Raw genomic sequence first — 22,034 nt, 5'->3', positions numbered from 1 at the left:
CTCCCACTTCTCCTCTTTCCCTCCACTTCTGACACACATATCCTCTTTGTCAATCTTTCCTCACTCATTGTCTCCATGTGCCCAAACCATTTCAAAACACCCTCTTCTGCTCTCTCAACCACACTCTTTTTATTACCACACATCTCTCTTACCCTTACATTACTTACTCGATCAAACCACCTCACACCACACATTGTCCTCAAACATCTCATTTCCAGCACATCCACCCTCCTCCGCACAACTCTATCCATAGCCCACGACTCGTAACCATATAACATTGTTGGAACCACTATTCCTTCAAACATACCCATTTTTGCTTTCCAAGATAATGTTCTCGACTTCCACACATTCATCAACGCTCCCAGAACTTTTGCCCCCTCCCTCACCCTATGATTCACTTCCGCTTCCATGGTTCCATCCGCTGCCAAATCCACTCCCAGATATCTAAAACACTTATCTTCCTTAAGTTTTTCTCCATTCAAATTTACCTCCCAGTTGACTTGTCCCTCAACCCTACTGTACCTAATAACCTTGTTCTTACTCACATTTACTCTTAGTTTTCTTCTTTCACACACTTTACCAAACTCAGTCACCAGCTTCTGCAGTTTCTCACACAGATCCGCCACCAACGCTGTATCATCAGCAAACAACAACTGACTTACTTCCCAAGCCCTCTCATCCACAACAGACTGCATACTTGCCTCTCTTTCCAAAACTCTTGCATTCACCTCCCTAACAACCCCATCCATAAACAAATTAAACAACCATGGAGACATCACACACCCCTGCCGCAAACCAACATTCACTAAGAACCAGTCACTTTCCTCTCTTCCTACATGTACACATGCCTTACATCCTTGATAAAAACTTTTCACTGCTTCTAACAAATTATCTCCCACACCATATATTCTTAATACCTTCCACAGAGCATCTCTATCAACTCTATCATATGCCTTCTCCGGATCCATAAATGCTACATACAAATCCATTTGCTTTTCTAAGTATTTCTCACAAACATTCTTCAAAGCAAACACCTGATCCACACATCCTCTACCACTTCTGAAACCACACTGCTCTTCCCCAGTCTGATGCTTTGTACATGCCTTCACCCTCTCACTCAATACCCTCCCATATAATTTCCCAGGAATACTCAACAAACTTATACCTCTGCAATTTGAGCACTCACTTTTATCTCCTTTGCCTTTGTACAGTGGCACTCTGCAAGCATTCCGCCAATCCTCAGGGACCTCACCATGAGTCATACATACATTAAATAACCTTACCAACCAGTCAACAATACAGCTGCCTTGCCAGCTTTCATCTTCCACAAAGCTTTTACTACCTCTTCTCTGTTTACCAAATCATTTTCCCTAACCCTCTCAATTTGCACACCACCTCGACCAAAACACCCTATATCTGCCACTCTATCACTCTATCAAGTGTTTGCTTTGAAGAATGTGTGTGAGATACTCAGAGAAACAGATGGATTTGTATATGGCATTTATGGATCTGGAGAAGGCATATGACAGGTTGTAAGTCCTGTGTAAGATTAGGAAGAGGAGAGTGATAGGTTCCCAGTGAAGGTCAGTCTGTGGCAGGGGTGTATGATGTCCCCATGGTTGTATATTTTGTTTATGGATGGGATGGTTAGGGATGTGAATGCAAGAGCTTTAGAGAAAGGGGTGAGTATGTAGTCTGTTGGAGATGAGAGGGCCAGGGAGTTGAGTCAGCTGTTGTTTGCCAATGATACAGCACTGGTGGCTGATTCGAATGAGAAACTGCAGAATTTGGTGACTGAGTTTGAAAAAGTGTGTGAAAGGAGAAAGTTGAGAGTAAATGTGAATAAGAACAAGGTTATTAAGTTCAGGAGGGTTGAGGGGACAAATTAGTTGGAAGTTTGAATGGAGAAAAATTTGAGGAAGTGAAGTGTTTTTGATATCTGATAGTGGACTTAGCAGCAAATGGAATCATGGAAGTGAGTCATAGGGTGCATGAGGGGGCGAAGGTTCTTGGAGTGATGAAGAATGTGTGGGAATAGAGAACATTATTTCAGTGAGGAAAAATGGGTATGTTTGTAGGAATGGTAGTTCCAACAATATTATATGGTTGCGAGGCATTGGCTATAGTTTGGGTTGTACGGAGGAGGGTAGATGTGTTGGAAATGAAATGTTTGAGGAGAATGTGTGGTGTTAGGTGGTTTGATCAAGTAGGTAATGAAAGGGTAAGAGAGGTGTTTCTTAATAAAAAGTGTAGTTGAGAGAGCTGAAGAGGTTTTGTCTACACCAGTGGAGAGGGTATCACACAGCTTCCTCTGACTGGTCTCACCCTCAGAGGGCAGCCTCGCTTCCTCCATCTCAGCGGAGAGGGTATCACACAGCTTCGTCTCACTGGTCTCATTCTTAGGGAGTGTCCTCAATTCCTCCATCTCAATGGAGTCTACACCAGCGGAGAGGATATCACACAGCTTCCTCTCACTGGTCTCATTCTCAGAGGAAGTACACAGTCTCTCTGTTTTAATGGCTATGTCCTCAGGCACACAGCCTGCTTTGCCAGCTGCCATGGACCAAGCATCTTCGTATTCAGGGACTGTCTCTGGTGTCTCTTCCTCTAGCTACACTGCCTCTGTGGACTCCACTGGTCTTGTAGGCAACACTGGCCCTGGGTTCATCTTTCCACCTTCTAGGTCATTGCCTAACACAAATTCCACTCCTGAGACAGGCAACCTATCTACAATCCCCACAAGAGCCTGACCCGTGAAGAGATGTTTTGACCTGCACATCAACTATTGGGGCTTCCTTGGGCCTTTACAGCCTGTCTAACAAGACTTGGTCTCCAGACTATCCTTGCGGCACCAAGCCATCCATTATTAGGGACTGCAGAACACCGGAATCCCATAATATTTTCATGGCATCCCACATCTGCTATCATAGCCCTTAGACAGGAATGCATCCTAGTTCCCATGAAATGGATCCTCATCTACACACTGATTACCACTCTCGCGGCCCCCCCTTTCCTAAGAGCAGGGTTAGCCTCACTTACAGGGTGGCCCTTAAGTTGGAAAAGAGACTCACTGGTCTACCCTTGGTAGTCTCTGGCTTCCTTCACCTGAGCCCAGCACTCCATCACCTGGTGCCCAACCTTGCCACAATTAAAACATGTCTGAACCCTTGTGACTCCTAGGAGCCTCCAGCAAAGGAGCAGTTTCAGGTGGGTTACATTATTAGTGGATTTTCCATTGCCCTCAAGACCCTTCGAACGTCTCTACATACCAAGTTTGCAAGTCAGTGCATGCTTATCCATTAGGACTCCAGCCTTGTCAACAGACCTCACTTCTCGGTCACTTAAATAATTAAGCACTTCATGGGATACACTATTCTTACATTCTTTTAGGATCATTAATTCTTTATGTTCCACAAACTCACAAATTTGTTTAAAGCGTAGCCACTGCATGAATATATTGCCCTTTTCATGAAAATACTCTGCATAGGTCTGATCAGGACTCTTACTCTTAGCTGTAAATTTACGTCTGTAAGCTTCTGGAGATAACTCATGAGCATTCAGCACAACATCCTTCATGACCTCATAATCATCACACTGGTCACTAGACAACATAGCATATGCGGTCTAAGCCTTACCTACAAGGGCAGATTGTAGCAAAATTGATCCGGATGACTTTTGCCAAGAGAGCTGATTTGCAACATTTTCGAACGTATGGAAAAATTTAGTGACATTTTCACAAAACTTTGGCACTAAGCTTGAGTGTTGTAAGATCAAATACTGGTACTGACTGTGACGTGCACTATCATAATTTCTCTTGTTCCAAAGTTAGTCTCATCTGTTCAGTCTTCCCTCTGTGCCTGTGCATTAATCCTAGCCAGTTCAGTCTGTTCCTTCTGTATCTGTAGTTGAAGACACAAGCATTCAGGATTGACATTGACATTACTGTAAAGCTGAGGAGGGACTAAAGCTTCGGCTGACCTTCATGGTGGGATGGTATCATCAACACTAATTTCAACATCAGGCACAGCACATATGATCTACTTGCCACCTAACTGATTTATTGATAAAGTCTTCAACTCCACTTTATAACAATTCCAGTCGTATGCCACTCCTAACATATCTGCAACAAGCCTTAACTATTTACTTAATTATTATACTTTATCGCTGTCTCCTGCTTTAGCAAGGTAGCACAAGGAAACAGATGAAAGAATGGCCCAACCCACCCACATACACATGTATATACATACACGTCCACACACGCACATGAACATACCTGTGCATTTCAATGTATACATATATATATATATATATATATATATATATACATTATTTTTTTTTTATTATACTTTGTCGCTGTCTCCCACGTTTGCGAGGTAGCGTAAGGAAACAGACGAAAGAAATGGCCCAACCCCCCCCCCATACACATGTATATACATACGTCCACACACGCAAATATACATACGTACACAGCTTTCCATGGTTTACCCCAGACGCTTCACATGCCTTGATTCAATCCACTGACAGCACGTCAACCCCAGTATACCACATCGCTCCAATTCACTCTATTCCTTGCCCTCCTTTCACCCTCCTGCATGTTCAGGCCCCGATCACACAAAATCTTTTTCACTCCATCTTTCCACCTCCAATTTGGTCTCCCTCTTCTCCTCGTTCCCTCCACCTCCGACACATATATCCTCTTGGTCAATCTTTCCTCACTCATTCTCTCCATGTGCCCAAACCACTTCAAAACACCCTCTTCTGCTCTCTCAACCACGCTCTTTTTATTTCCACACATCTCTCTTACCCTTACGTTACTCACTCGATCAAACCACCTCACACCACACATTGTCCTCAAACATCTCATTTCCAGCACATCCATCCTCCTGCACACAACTCTATCCATAGCCCACGCCTCGCAACCATACAACATTGTTGGAACCACTATTCCTTCAAACATACCCATTTTTGCTTTCCGAGATAATGTTCTCGACTTCCACACATTCTTCAAGGCCCCCAGAATTTTCGCCCCCTCCCCCACCCTATGATCCACTTCCGCTTCCATGGTTCCATCCGCTGCCAGATCCACTCCCAGATATCTAAAACACTTCACTTCCTCCAGTTTTTCTCCATTCAAACTCACCTCCCAATTGACTTGACCCTCAACCCTACTGTACCTAATAACCTTGCTCTTATTCACATTTACTCTTAACTTTCTTCTTCCACACACTTTACCAAACTCAGTCACCAGCTTCTGCAGTTTCTCACATGAATCAGCCACCAGCGCTGTATCATCAGCGAACAACAACTGACTCACTTCCCAAGCTCTCTCATCCCCAACAGACTTCATACTTGCCCCTCTTTCCAAAACTCTTGCATTTACCTCCCTAACAACCCCACCCATAAACAAATTAAACAACAATGGAGACATCACACACCCCTGCCGCAAACCTACATTCACTGAGAACCAATCACTTTCCTCTCTTCCTACACGTACACATGCCTTACATCCTCGATAAAAACTTTTCACTGCTTCTAACAACTTTCCTCCCACACCATATATTCTTAATACCTTCCACAGAGCATCTCTATCAACTCTATCATATGCCTTCTCCAGATCCATAAGTGCTACATACAAATCCATTTGCTTTTCTAAGTATTTCTCACATACATTCTTCAAAGCAAACACCTGATCCACACATCCTCTACCACTTCTGAAACCACACTGCTCTTCCCCAATCTGATGCTCTGTACATGCCTTCACCCTCTCAATCAATACCCTCCCATATAATTTACCAGGAATACTCAACAAACTTATACCTCTGTAATTTGAGCACTCACTCTTATCCCCTTTGCCTTTGTACAATGGCACTATGCACGCATTCCGCCAATCCTCAGGCACCTCACCATGAGTCATACATACATTAAATAACCTTACCAACCAGTCAACAATACAGTCACCCCCTTTTTTAATAAATTCCACTGCAATACCATCCAAACCTGCTGCCTTGCCGGCTTTCATCTTCCGCAAAGCTTTCACTACCTCTTCTCTGTTTACCAAATCATTTTCCCTAACCCTCTCACTTTGCACACCACCTCGACCAAAACACCCTATATCTGCCACTCTATCATCAAACACATTCAACAAACCTTCAAAATACCCACTCCATCTCCTTCTCACATCACCACTACTTGATATCACCTCCCCATTTGCGCCCTTCACTGAAGTTCCCATTTGCTCCCTTGTCTTACGCACTTTATTTACCTCCTTCCAGAACATCTTTTTATTCTCCCTAAAATTTAATGATACTCTCTCACCCCAACTCTCATTTGCCCTTTTTTTCACCTCTTGCACCTTTCTCTTGATCTCCTGTCTCTTTCTTTTATACATCTCCCACTCAATTGCATTTTTTCCCTGCAAAAATCGTCCAAATGCCTCTCTCTTCTCTTTCACTAATACTCTTACTTCTTCATCCCACCACTCACTACCCTTTCTAATCAACCCACCTCCCACTCTTCTCATGCCACAAGCATCTTTTGCGCAATCCATCACTGATTCCCTAAATACATCCCATTCCTCCCCCACTCCCCTTACTTCCATTGTTCTCACCTTTTTCCATTCTGTACTCAGTCTCTCCTGGTACTTCCTCACACAGGTCTCCTTCCCAAGCTCACTTACTCTCACCACCCTCTTCACCCCAACATTCACTCTTCTTTTCTGAAAACCCATACAAATCTTCACCTTAGCCTCCACAAGATAATGATCAGACATCCCTCCAGTTGCACCTCTCAGCCCATTAACATCCAAAAGTCTCTCTTTCGCACGCCTGTCAATTAACACGTAATCCAATAACGCTCTCTGGCCATCTCTCCTACTTACACAAGTATACTTATGTATATCTCGCTTTTTAAACCAGGTATTCCCAATCATCATTCCTTTTTCAGCACATAAATCTACAAGCTCTTCACCATTTCCATTTACAACACTGAACACCCCATGTATACCAATTATTCCCTCAACTGCCACATTACTCACCTTTGCATTCAAATCACCCATCACTATAACCCGGTCTCGTGCATCAAAACCACTAACACACTCATTCAGCTGCTCCCAAAACACTTGCCTCTCATGATCTTTCTTCTCATGCCCAGGTGCATATATATACATACACAGACATATACATATATGCACATGTACATAATTCCTACTTGCTGCCTTTATTCATTCCCGTCGCCTCCCTTTCACACATGAAATGACAACCCCCTCCCCCAGCACGCACACGAGGTAGCGCTAGGAAAAGACAACAAAAGCCACATTTGTTCACACTCAGTCTCTTGCTTTCATGTATAATGCACCAAAACCGCAGCTCCCTTTCCACATCCAGGCCCCACAAATCTTTCCATGGTTTACCCCAGACGCTTCACATGCCCTGGTTCAGTCCATTGACAGCACATCGACCCTGGTATGCCACGTCGTTCCAATTCACTCTATTCCTTGCACGCCTTTCACCCTCCTGCATGTTCAGGCCCCAATCGCTCAAAATCTTTTTCGCTCCATTCTTCCACCTCCAATTTGGTCTCCCACTTCACGTTCCCTCCACCTCTGACGCATATATCCTCTTTGTCAATCTTTCCTCACTCATTCTCTCTATGTGACCAAACCGTTTCAATACACCCTCTTTTGCTCTCTCAACCACACTCATTTTATTACCACACATCCCCCTTACCTTTTCGTTACTTTCTCGATCAAGCCACCTCACACCACATATTGTCCTCAAACATCTCATTTCCAACACATCCACCCTCCTCCACACAACCCTATCTATAGCCCATGCCTCACAACCATATCACATTGTTGGAACCACTATTCCTTCAAACACACCCAATTTTCCTCTCCAAGATAATGTTCTTGCCTTCCACACATTCTTCAATGCTCCCAGAATCTACCCCCACCCCCATGACTCGCTTCCACTTCCATGGTCCCAGCTGCTGCCAAATCCACTCCCAGATATCTAAAACACTTCACTTCCTCCAGCTTTTCTCCATTCAAACTTATCTCCCAATTGACTTGTCCCTCAACCCTTCTTTACCTAATAACCTTGCTTTTATTCACATTTACCCTCAGCTTTCTTCCTTCACACACTTTACCAAACTTAGTCACCAGCTTCTGCAGTTTCTCACCCGAATCAGCACCAGCGCTGTATCATCAGCGAACAACAACTGACTCACTTCCCAAGCCCTCTCATCCACAACCGATTGCATACTTACCCCTCTCTCCAAAACTCTTGCATTCACCTCCCTAACAACCCAATCCATAAACAAATTAAACAACCGTGGAGACATCACGCACCCCTGCCACAAACCAACATTCACTGGGAACCATTCGTTCTTCTCTCTTCCTACTCGTACACGTCTTACATCCTCGCTATACTTTTCACTGCTTCTAACAACTTGCCTCCCACACCATATGCATATCTGTCAACTTTACCATATGCCATCTCCAGAGTCATAAATGCTACATACAAATCCATTTGTTTTTTAAGTATTTCTCACATAAATTCTTCAAAGCAAACACCTGATCCACACAGCATCTACCACTTCTGAAACCACACTGCTCTTCCCCAATCTGATGTTCTGTACATGCCTTTACCCTCTCAATCAATACCCTCCTATACAATATCCCATGAATACTCAACAAACTTATACCTCTGTAATTTGAACACTCACCTTTATCCCCTTTGCCTTTGTACAATGGCACTATGCATACATATTCATATCAACATATACACATACATACACATACTTATATACTATTATTTTTATCATACTTTGTCGCTGTCTCCCGCGTTTGCGAGGTAGCGCAAGGAAACAGACGAAAGAAATGGCCCAACCCCCTCCCCATACACATGTATATACATATGTCCACACACGCAAATATACATACCTACACAGCTTTCCATGGTTTACCCCAGACGCTTCACATGCCTTGATTCAATCCACTGACAGCACGTCAACCCCGGTATACCACATCGCTCCAATTCACTCTATTCCTTGCCCTCCTTTCACCCTCCTACATGTTCAGGCTCTGATCACACAAATTCTTTTTCACTCCATCTTTCCACCTCCAATTTGGTCTCCCTCTTCTCCTCGTTCCCTCCACCTCCGACACATATATCCTCTTGGTCAATCTTTCCTCACTCATTCTCTCCATGTGCCCAAACCACTTCAAAACACCCTCTTCTGCTCTCTCAACCACGCTCTTTTTATTTCCACACATCTCTCTTACCCTTACGTTACTCACTCGATCAAACCACCTCACACCACACATTGTCCTCAAACATCTCATTTCCAGCACATCCATCCTCCTGCGCACAACTCTATCCATAGCCCACGCCTCGCAACCATACAACATTGTTGGAACCACTATTCCTTCAAACATACCCATTTTTGCTTTCCGAGATAATGTTCTCGACTTCCACACATTCTTCAAGGCCCCCAGAATTTTCGCCCCCTCCCCCACCCTATGATCCACTTCCGCTTCCATGGTTCCATCCGCTGCCAGATCCACTCCCAGATATCTAAAACACCTCACTTCCTCCAGTTTTTCTCCATTCAAACTCACCTCCCAATTGACTTGACCCTCAACCCTACTGTACCTAATAACCTTGCTCTTATTCACATTTACTCTTAACTTTCTTCTTCCACACACTTTTCCAAACTCAGTCACCAGCTTCTGCAGTTTCTCACATGAATCAGCCACCAGCGCTGTATCATCAGCGAACAACAACTGACTCACTTCCCAAGCTCTCTCATCCCCAACAGACTTCATACTTGCCCCTCTTTCCAAAACTCTTGCATTTACCTCCCTAACAACCCCATCCATAAACAAATGAAACAACCATGGAGACATCACACACCCCTGCCGCAAACCTACATTCACTGAGAACCAATCACTTTCCTCTCTTCCTACACGTACACATGCCTTACATCCTCGATAAAAACTTTTCACTGCTTCTAACAACTTTCCTCCCACACCATATATTCTTAATACCTTCCACAGAGCATCTCTATCAACTCTATCATATGCCTTCTCCAGATCCATAAATGCTACATACAAATCCATTTGCTTTTCTAAGTATTTCTCACATACATTCTTCAAAGCAAACACCTGATCCACACATCCTCTACCACTTCTGAAACCACACTGCTCTTCCCTGATCTGATGCTCTGAACATGCCTTCACCCTCTCAGTCAATACCCTCCCATATAATTTACCAGGAATACTCAACAAACTTATACCTCTGTAATTTGAGCACTCACTCTTATCCCCTTTGCCTTTGTACAATGGCACTATGCATGCATTCCGCCAATCCTCAGGCACCTCACCATGAGTCATACATACATTAAATAACCTTACCAACCAGTCCACAATACAGTCACCCCCTTTTTTGATAAATTCCACTGCAATACCATCCAAACCTGCTGCCTTGCCGGCTTTCATCTTCCGCATAGCTTTCACTACCTCTTCTCTGTTTACCAAATCATTTTCCCTAACCCTCTCACTTTGCACACCACCTCGACCAAAACACCCTATATCTGCCACTCTATCATCAAACACATTCAACAAACCTTCAAAATACTCACTCCATCTCCTTCTCACATCACCACTACTTGTTATCACCTCCCCATTTGCGCCCTTCACTGAAGTTCCCATTTGCTCCCTTGTCTTACGCACTTTATTTACCTCCTTCCAGAACATCTTTTTATTCTCTCTAAAATTTAATGATACTCTCTCACCCCAACTCTCATTTGCCCTTTTTTTCACCTCTTGCACCTTTCTCTTGACCTCCTGTCTCTTTCTTTTATACATCTCCCACTCAATTGCATTTTTTCCCTGCAAAAATCGTCCAAATGCCTCTCTCTTCTCTTTCACTAATACTCTTACTTCTTCATCCCACCACTCACAACCCTTTCTAATCAACCCACCTCCCACTCTTCTCATGCCACAAGCATCTTTTGCGCAATCCATCACTGATTTCCTAAATACATCCCATTCCTCCCCCACTCCCTTACTTCCATTGTTCTCACCTTTTTCCATTCTGTACTCAGTCTCTCCTGGTACTTCCTCACACAGGTCTCCTTCCCAAGCTCACTTACTCTCACCACCCTCTTCACCCCAACATTCACTCTTCTTTTCTGAAAACCCATACAAATCTTCACCTTAGCCTCCACAAGATAGTGATCAGACATCCCTCCAGTTGCACCTCTCAGCACATTAACATCCAAAAGTCTCTCTTTCACACGCCTGTCAATTAACACGTAATCCAATAACGCTCTCTGGCCATCTCTCCTACTTACATAAGTATACTTATGTATATCTCGCTTTTTAAACCAGGTATTCCCAATCATCAGTCCTTTTTCAGCACATAAATCTACAAGCTCTTCACCATTTCCATTTACAACACTGAACACCCCATGTATACCAATTATTCCCTCAACTGCCACATTACTCACCTTTGCATTCAAATCACCCATCACTATAACCCGGTCTCGTGCATCAAAACCACTAACACACTCATTCAGCTGCTCCCAAAACACTTGCCTCTCATGATCTTTCTTCTCATGCCCAGGTGCATATGCACCAATAATCACCCACCTCTCTCCATCAACTTATATACACATGTACATATTCATGCTTGCCTCCAATCCATTTCCAGCACCACCCCACCCCACAGGAAACAGCATCGCTGTCCCCTGCTTCTGTGAGGTAGTGTCAGGAAAATAGAAAACAAAGGCCACGTTCATTCACATTTAGTCTCTAGCTGTCATGTGTAATGCACAGAAGCCACAGCTCCCTGTCCACATCGAGGCCCCCACAGACCTTTCCATGGTTTACCTCAGATGTTTCACATGCCCTGGTTCAATCCATTGACAGCTCGTCCACCCTGGTGTACCATATCATTTCAGTTCACTCTATTCCTTGCACACCTCCCACTGTCCTGTATGTTCAAGCCCCAAACTCTTGAAATCTTTTTTAACTCCATCCTCCCACTTCCAATATGATCTCCTGCTTCTCCTTGTTCCCCTTCACCTTTGACACATATATCCTCACTCATTCTCTCTATATGTCCAAACCATTTTAACACCCCCTCTTCTACTCTGTCATCCTCACTCTTTTTATTACCACACATCTCTCTCACCCTTTCATTACTCACCTAATCAAACCACCTCACACCACACATTGTCATTAAACATTTAATTTTCAACACATCCACCCTTATCCATACAACCCTATCTACAGCCCATGCCTTGTGGCCATATGATATTGTTGGAGCTACTGTTTCTTCAAACATACCCATTTTTGCTCTCCCAGAAAATGCTCTTTTCTTCCACACATTCTACATCACTCCCAGAACCTGTCCTCCACGCTGTGGCTCACTTCTGCTTCCATGATTCCATTCGCTGCCACGTCTACTCCCAGATATCTAAAACATTTCACTTCCTCCAACCTTTCTCTCTTCAAACTTACATCCCAATTCACTTGTTCCTCATCCCTACTGAACCTAATAACCTTGCTCTTATTCACATTCTTTCTCAACTTTCTCCTTTCACATACTTTTCCAAAGTCAGTCACCAACTTCTGCAGTTTCTCACTTGAATCAGCCACCAGTACTGTATCATGAGCAAACAGCTACTGACACTTCCCAAGCCCTCTCATCCCCGGCAGACTACATATTCACCCCTTTCTCCAAAACATTGCATTTACCTCCCTTACCACCACATCCATACACAATTAAACAACCATGGAGACATCACACATCCCTGCCAGACTGACCTTCACTGGGAATCAGTCACTCTATTCCTACTCGTACACATGCCTTACATCCCTGATAAAAAATTTTCACTGCTTCTAACAGCTTACCTCCCACACCATATACTCTTAAGAGCTTCCACAAAACATTTCTATCAACCCTGTCATATGCCTTCTCCAGATCTATAAATGCCACCTACAAATCAGTGTTTTTCTAAATATTTCTCACACACACATTCTTCAAAGCAAACACCTGATCCACACATCGTCTACCACTTCTGAAACCGCACTCCTCCCCAATCTGATGCTCTGTATATTCCTTTACCCTGTCAATTAATATCCTCCCATACAATTTCCCGGGAATACTCAACAAACTTATGCCTCTCTAGTTTAAACACTCACCTGTATCCCCTTTGCCTTTTTACATTGGCTCTATACATTCCTTCCCCCAATCCTCAGGCACTTCACTATGATCCATATATGCACTGAATATCCCTACCAACCAATCAACAATGCTGCTGCTCCCTTTCTTAATAAATTCAACTGCAATACCATCCAAACCTGCCACCTTGCTGGATTCTCCCTGACCCTATCACTTCACACACCAACCCGACCAAAACACCATACATCTGCCACTTTATCATGAAACTCATTCCACAAACCTTTGCCCCCTTCACTGATGTAACCATTTGTTATATTGTCTTGTGCATGTTATTTACCTGGTTCCAAAACATCTTTTTATTCTCCCTAAAGTTTAATGATACTCTGTCACCTCAACTCTTTTGTTCAACCCTTGCATCTTCCTCTTGATCTCCTGCTACTTTCTTTTATGCATCTCCCAGTCATTTGCACTTCTTCCTTGTGTCATGCAAACACCTTTTTTTGCTCTTTCACTAACAACTTTTCTTCCTCATCCCACCACTCACTGCCCTTTCTAATCTGCCCATCTCCCACCTTTCTCATGCCATATGCATCTTTTGCACATGCCATCACTGCTTCCCTAAATACATCCCATTCCTCACCCACTCCCCTCACATCATTTGCTCTCAACCTTTGCCATTGTACACTCAATCCCTCTTGTTGCTTCCTCACACAAGTGTCCTTTCCAAGCTCACTTACTCACCACTCTTCTCCCCAGCAATCTGTTTTCCTTTTTGAAAATCTCTCCAATCTTCACCTTCGCCTCCACAAGATAGTGATCAGACATCCCTCCAGCTGCCCCTCTCAGCACATTTACATCCAAAAGTTTCTCTTTTACATGCCTATCAGTTAACATGTAATCCAATAATGCTCTTTAACCATCTCTCCTACTCATATACTTAAATTATGTATATCCCTCTTAGCAAACCAGGTAGTCCCAGGTATATTTACAGTAAAATTTCTATTATCCAAAATGCTTTGGGGAATCCAGTTTTGATAAACAAATTTTCTGGTTATTTGAGGTTTTCTTAATTTATTAAGTGATTTAGAAATTGTAATATTTTAAGATATATTGCTTATTTGTAAATATTTTACATAGAGGATATTGATATATGTAAGCATATAAGCAAATGACGTTGAAGTGCTTCATAAGTGCTGCATTGGACTCACCCTTAACCAGCCTCTCTCACATTTTCATCTTCTTTTTGAGGCTTAAAATGTTCCTCTTGCACTTTTGTAAGATGTTGATTGCTTCAAGGAACTGTCAGGCAGTTCCGAATGATGATTGAAAGGGGTCATTGTCCACAGTGCACACAAATGTGTAAGACCAGCACATAATAACGTGCCAGAAAGCACAAGGGAGACAGTAAACAGTCACCAGCAGCACAAAACACTGGTTGGTGAGTATGCTAATCACTGCAGTGCAGTACTCATGCAAATAGAAATATTTTTATGTGACTTTTAGATTTCCTATTTTATTTTGGATAATCGAGGGTTGCTCACTGAAATTGAAAACATGTTTTGAACATTTGTTGTGTTGAATTTTGGATAGCAGGATTTTACTGTATATATATATATATATATATATATATATATATATATATATATATATATATATATATATATATATATATATATATATGTAATTGGTGTACATGGGATGTTCAATGTTGTAAATGGAAATGGTGAAGAGTTTGTAGATTTGTGTGCTGAAAAAGGACTGGTGATTGGGAATACCTTGTTTGAAAATAGAGATATACATAAGTATACATATGTGAGTAAGAGAGATGGCTAGAGGGCATTATTGGATTATGTGTTAATTGATAGGCATGTAAAAGAGAGACTTTTGGATGTTAATGTGCTGAGAGGGGCAGCTGCAGAGATGTTTGATCACTATCTTGTGGAGGCGAAGGTGAAGATATGTAGAGGTTTTCAGAAAAGAAGAGAGAATGTTTGGGAGGAGAGTGGTAAGATTAAGTGAGCTTGGAAAGAAGACTTGTATGAATAAGTACCAGGAGAGATTGAGTGAAAATTGGCAAAAGGTGAGAGCAAATGACATAAGGGGAGTGAGGGAGTAATGGGATGTATTTAGGGAAGCGGTGATGGCTTGCACAAAAGATGCCTGTGGCATGAGAAAGGTGGGCGGTGGGTAGATTAGAAAGGGTAGTGAATGTTGGGATGAAGAAGTAAGATTGTTAGTGAAAGAAGAGAGAGGCATTTGGATGATTTTTGCAGGGAAATAGTGTAAGTGATTGGGAGATGTATAATAGAAAGTAGCAGGAGGTCAAGAGAAAGGTGCAAGAGGGCAAATGAGAGTTGGAGTGAGAGAGTGTCGTTAAATTTTAGGGAGAATAAAACAATTTTTTGGAAGGAGGTAAAGACAAGAAAACAAATGGGAATATTGGTGAATGGGGCAAATGGGGAGATAATTACAAGTAGTGATGAAGTGAGATGATGGAGTGAATATTTTGAAGGTTTGTTGAATGCATTTGATGATAAAGTGGCAGATATAGGGTGTTTTGGTTGGGACAGTGTGAGAAGTGAGAGGGTCAGGGAAATGATTTGGTGAACGGAGAAGAGGTAGTGAAGGCTTTGCAGAAGATGAAAGCCGACAAGGCGGCAGGTTTGGATGGCATTGCTATGAAATTTATAAGTAAAGAGGATTAACTATGTTGTTGATTAGTTAGTAAGGATATTCAGTGTATGTATGGATCATGGTGTACCTGAGGATTGGTGGAATGCATGCATAGTGCCATTTTACAAAGGCAAAGGGGATAAAGGTGAGTGTTCAAATTACTGAGGCATAGGTTGTTGAGTATTCCTGGGAAATTATATGGGAGGGTATTGATTGAGAGGATGAAGGCATGTACAGAGCATCAGATTGGGGAAGAGCTGTGTGGTTTCAGAAGTGGTAGAGTATGTGTGAATCAGGTGTTTGCTCTGAAGAATGTATGTGAGAAATACTTAGAAAAACAGATGGATTTGTATGTATCATTTATGAATCTGGAGAAGGAATATGATAGGGTGGATAGAGATACTTTGTGGAAGGTTTTAAGAGTATATATGGGGTGGCAGGTAAGTTGCCAGAAGCAATGAAAAGTTCTAACCAAGGATGTAAGGCATGTGTATGAGTAGGAAGAGAGGAAAGTGATTGATTCTCAGTGAATGTCGGTTTGTGGCAGGGGTGCACGATGTCTCCATGGTTGTTTAATTTGTTTATGGATAGGGTGGTTAGGAAGGTGAAGCATGAGTTTAGGAGAGAGGGGCAAGTATGCAGTCTGTTGTGGATGAGAGGGCTTGGGAAGTGAGTCAGTTGTTGTTCGCTGATGATACAGCACTGGTGGCTGATTCAGGTGAGAAGCTGTAGAGGTTGGTGACTGAATTTGATAGTGTGTGAAAGAAGAAAGTTGAGAGTAATAGTGAATAAGAGCAAGGTTATTAGGTTCAGTAGGGTTGAAGGACAAGTTAATTGGGAGGTAAGTTTGAATGGAGAAAAACTGGAGGAAGTGAAGTGTTTTAGATATCTGGGAGTGGACTTGGCAGCGAATAGAACTATGGAAGCGGAAGTAAGTCACAGGGATGGGGAAGGGAGTGAAGGTTCTGGGAGTGTTGAAGAAAGCGAGGAAGGTGAGAACATTATCTCGGAGAGCAAAAAGTGGTTATGTATGAAGGAATAGTGGTTCCAACAATGTTATATGGTTGCAAGGCATGAGTTATAGATAGGGTTGTGTGGAGAAGGGTGGATGTGTTGCAAATGAAATGTTTGAGGACAATATGTGGTGTGAGGTGGCTTGATCGAGTAAGTAATGAAAGGGTAAGAGAGATGTGTGGTAATAAAAAGAGTGTGGTTGAGAGATCAGAAGAGTGTGTGTTGAAATGGTTTGGTCACATGGAGAGAATGAGTGAGGAAAGATTAACATAGAGGATATATGTGTCAGAGGTGGAGGGAAGAAGAAGTGGGAGACCAAATTGGAGGTGGAAGGATGGAGTGAAAAAGATTTTGAGTGTTTGGGGCCTGAACATACAGGAGGGTGAAAGGTGTGCAAGGAATAGTGAAGTGGAACGATGTGGTATATTGGGGTCACATCCAGGGCATGTGAAGCATCTGAGGTAAACCATGGACAGGTCTATGGGGCCTGGATGTGGAAAGGGAGGTGCAGTTTTGGTGCATTACACTTGTGGAGAAACAGTATCACTGGGAATACAGTCTTGTTTCTCTCACTCCACAGGATTTTTCTTTTCCCTTCTACTGATAGTAGTGGAACCTTATGCTGCAAGAGCCTCTAGAGAGAGGTCCTTGGTAGCACCAGGACTCTTTCACAGAAATTGGTTTTGTGGTAATTATGAATGAATATATAAACAAATACTGTATAGTGAGAGTTGCACAACAAAAATTTTACAAGCGGCTGTCATCTGCTCTAGAGCATGTTAGGATCTTGTCACTCGTTTAAGAATTCGTATAGGATGAATGACTAATGTCCTGTATAGGAATAAGTTTTATATTTCAAAATTTAAATTATGACCAGAAAGTGCGGCTTCCCATAGGTACATTATCTCAAGGGTTAAGGAACTTTTTTGGTACACTACCCAATTTCGAATACAGCATAATGAGAGTGGCTGTCATCAAAGCATGACGGGATCTTGTCACTCGTTTAAGAATTTATATAGGATAGATGGCTAACATCTTGTATAGGAATAAATTTTATATTTCAAATTTGAATCATGACCAGAAAGTGCAGCTCAACCATAGATACATTTTCTCGGGTTAAGAAACTTTTTTGAATACAGAATAATGAAAGTAGTTTATTTTGGTCCAAGACTAAGGAACCTTTTTCACCTGCTTAGATGTTAAACTGTCAAGCTCTTAGTTTTTTATCCAGACTTTTGGACATTGTATTCAGGTCTCCATTACTGGAATATGTAGTCATGTGAGGTATTTTAAGGATGAAGAGAAGATTCTGTTAGTACCACCCTGCTGTGAACGCTGATTATGATTTATTGTGTCTGGACATAGAAAAAATTATAAATTGGAATGGTTTGTTTGAGCAAGTTAACATAATGATTTTTCACAGTGACAGTAAAAGTATTTACTGACATAAAGGTAACTCAATGCTTTTTGCACTTTTTTCTGCCCAATATGGATGTATAAATAAAATGTTTTTATTTAGAATATAACTAATTTCTAAAATACACTATTTTTTTCATCTTATAATTTTACTTCATATAAACTGAGAGAATATGTGTTAATGTCAACTTCTGTTTTTTCCTTTTTAGTTAATATACTCTGTTTGTTGGATTCTATATTTGCTTCTGCTTTTATTTAATATTTCCCCTTCATATTGGGTGTTTTTATAATTTACTACGTTTATATACATACATATGAATGATGTGTATTAATATTAATGTAAGTATTTCACTTCCAGATTTAGTTATGTAGGCATGTTCAAATTGTATTTCTGAGTTCTTGTCAAGAGTAAGATTGGAAACCGTAAATGTGCTCATTAATTGTAACTACTAAACAACCCAAATATGAAGGGGCTGCTGTCTTACATACACAGATGGTCTGTAACTTAATACACCCTTAAACTTTTACGTGCTTCATGACTTCGTGAAGTGCATTCAGGCACTTTTCACGTCTGAAATCCCTTTGGTTATCAATGATGATGACATTTACGGTTTTGCCTTTCAGAGTACGAGTTCGTGATATAAATGAAGCATTTAAGGAATTAGGTCGTATGTGTATGATCCATTGTAAGAATGATAAGGCGCAGACCAAGCTAAACATTTTGCACATGGCAGTGGAGGTGATCACCACCCTGGAGCAGCAGGTTAGAGGTAAGCCTCCCATGCTGACCCTACCTCTGGGAGCCGCACTGCCCTCACCCAACCTTACCACTCCCCAACCCACCATCACATCCATCACATCATCGGCTCACTAAAACAAAGAGACAGTTTTGACTAATAACTAAAGGACCTAAGTGACTGGTGTGGTATGGGTGGGTGGAGATGAGTGTTGGGTAGGGTAGATATTCCCAGCTTGGGGTTGTTTCCCACCCACTAACTAATAGCACTAACACACCATCACCTGTTCTTTCACCCACCAGGATCAGAATCCGTGACATAAACGACGCTCTCAAGGAACTGGGGAGGATGTGCATGACACATCTGAAAACTGACAAGCCCCAAACTAAGCTGGGCATTCTCAACATGGCAGTTGATGTTATAATGTCGCTCGAACAGCAAGTCAGAGGTACACACTTGTTACTAATAGACTGAGTGCAGTCTTTGGTGTCTCATGTTATGCCTTCATTAAATCACATAGTTATCAACTCAGCTGTGTGAAATATCTTTTGGAACTATTTAGTCATGGTTATTTTTTCTTTCTCTCTTGAGTTTTGTTTCTAGGAATTTTCAAGGGCACATCTTTCTTGTTTTCTAGATGGTTGGGGAATCTTGAGAGTATAGGATCTGTTTCATTCAGACCTCTTATATTGTCCTTAGATTTTATTTATTTTGGGAACTTTATTCCTATCATGACTGGATTTGTCATTTTGCTAAGGGCTAATGGGCTTTTACAGTGGACAGTTGTTTGCTTAGGTGTGCATAGAGTTGATAATAGAGATGATACCTTAAGTAAAGGTAACCCTCCTCACATAGGAGGATGCTTCCCTGTAATAGTGGGAGGTTACATATAAGATGGAAGTCCACTTTCTATAAAAAGTAATCACCATAACCTAAAGATATTAAATTTTAATCAAAATTTATTTTTTAGTATTTTAAATAGTAGAGTTCCATTTGAATTAATATATTCTTTAACAATGCCTTACTATTCCTTTCATTGATTTTTAAAATCAAATTATCTTTCTTTAATGTGAACCTACCCTCTGTATGAGAGATTATCCACTTTTTCTCATGTCCTTTTCTTTGAGTACTAAATGGTCTTGATCCTTAGACAGAATGAGTGATTTCATAGCTTTCTTGTGATTTTGTTTATGTATCTTCTTTTTTGTTTTATTCAAGTGTTTATATTTTGCACAAAAATTCTTTTGTAAGCCTGTGCTGCATGTTTGGAATTTTGTCTTTGTCAAAATTAGATGCTATGGGAACTGTGATTGGGTTTGAGCTGGTGATGTTCTTCAATCTCTTTGCTGCCATAGCACAAGAAGTTAGCTTCCCACTGTTCTTAACCTTTACTGATATTCTTTCTTTAAATTTTTCTCAGTGTTGCTAGTAAGTGTTTCAGTTCAGTTTACAAGATCATCATCATGATTTTTTCTTTTTCAATAGAGTAAAGACTTTCCATTTCAGTTCATTAATTTGTGGTATACTTAGGAATAGCAAAGGGAATTGATATCTTGGATCTGTAAAATGTACACACTCTAAGGTAAATTAGTCAGAATATGAATCTTCTTCACAAATAGAGAGAACTTGCTTTTGATATAACTGTGGAAGGCTTTGGAATATACTGATGATCATTTTGGTTAACGAAATTAATGCTGTTGACTTGTTAAGAAATTACGTTACCTTAGAGTTTGAATAATTTGGGTTATCTTTATACAGTGATTAGTGAAGAATTTATTGATAATAGTTCTTGAAATATTCTGACAGGAAGGGAATAGTTTTCTCAGATTACTTTTTTTTTTTTTTTCCCTTATTAATGCTTGTCCCAAAGTCTTCCTAGCATTTTCAGTAGCATTGTAAAAGGGTAGTTAATATTAGTCTTAGCATCAGAACTTTTATGATTTTCTTATAAAAGTTTAGAACATTTCTAGTCGTAGCATCAAAAAAATTTATAGTATATTATGAATTTTAAGAATATTTCTGCTATAGTAATGTCTAAAGACAATTATGCATGCATCATCCTACTTTGAATTTGGGAATAGGTAACATGATGTAAATATATTTAAAAAAATCACTTCAGTAAACCAAAATTCCTTAAGAGCTTTTATCACTTCTGATAAGTGAAAACATTATTGGCTTACAGAAGAAAATGATTACTAACTTAGTGATATTTTTATCCACCAGAGCGTAATTTGAATCCTAAGGCAGCTTGTTTGAAGCGACGTGAGGAGGAGAAGTCTGATGGTTCCAAATTACCACCACCACATCTGCCTCACCCTTCTAGTATGGCCCCACCCTTCCCAAATCTCCCCGTAAGTATATGTGAAGTAAATTTTTTAAAATGAATTGCCATTGTGAAGGAGTTGGCTGACACGTGAGAATCACTTGTAACATCATTAATTATAACAAGTCCAAATCTCTTCTTTGGTAAATTTAGTAATTTTAATGACATGTCTTGTCAGCAGATTCATGTCTTTATTTTAGTGAGATACGTACTCCCTGCTCCAAGAGTCTTTTCTATCCATATGAGGCTCCTGCAGCACTCAGGAAGCTGGCCACATCCATTGGGAAGGACCACAGGTCATAAAGTGTTGTGATGTGTGTGCAGAGAGTAAGGGGCAGTTGAGCAGTAAGTACTCATTACCTTTTTTTATTGTAGTTGCACTGGAGGTATGAAGGGTCTTGAGATATGATGGAATGATGTTTGTAGTGATGGATGATGTCCAGAATGTAAACAGGAGAGTGTTATTTGTGTTTCTTTTGGGAGCATAGTTTCTGGTGGGTGTATCATTGGTGAGCTGGAATTTAAGACTGAGCTGGGGGCTTGTTGAGTTATTTCAGAGCCTGTATGTTTTTTCACTGTTATATTTGTTTGGGGTGGAAGGATCTGTGAGTAGAGGTGTTGGTGGTTAGTCATAGTGGTTTGGGTGTGAGGGATCAAATGCTGTTATACAGAACTGAATGC

General features: G+C 41.2%; 1 protein-coding gene across 13 annotated transcripts in view; it reads left to right on the top strand.

Moving 5' to 3' along the window:
- Positions 1-22,034, top strand: part of LOC139754662 (transcription factor 12-like) — a 723,853-nt gene that overhangs the window by 652,631 nt on the left and 49,188 nt on the right. For 9 of the 13 annotated variants that reach the window (XM_071672207.1, XM_071672206.1, XM_071672204.1 and 6 more), the window contains 2 exons: positions 19,333-19,478; positions 21,254-21,381. In XM_071672207.1, coding sequence (XP_071528308.1) covers positions 19,333-19,478; positions 21,254-21,381 — 274 coding nt within the window. Of the gene's footprint in view, positions 1-18,917; positions 19,064-19,332; positions 19,479-21,253; positions 21,382-22,034 lie in introns of all 13 variants that reach the window. The other 4 variants (XM_071672198.1, XM_071672199.1, XM_071672196.1 and 1 more) reach the window with 1 other exon arrangement.

This window comes from Panulirus ornatus, chromosome 17, assembly GCF_036320965.1.
Source record: "Panulirus ornatus isolate Po-2019 chromosome 17, ASM3632096v1, whole genome shotgun sequence".
NCBI lineage: Eukaryota > Metazoa > Arthropoda > Malacostraca > Decapoda > Palinuridae > Panulirus > Panulirus ornatus.
Note: the sequence above shows the minus strand (reverse complement) of the source record. Positions and strands in the feature narration are given on the sequence as shown.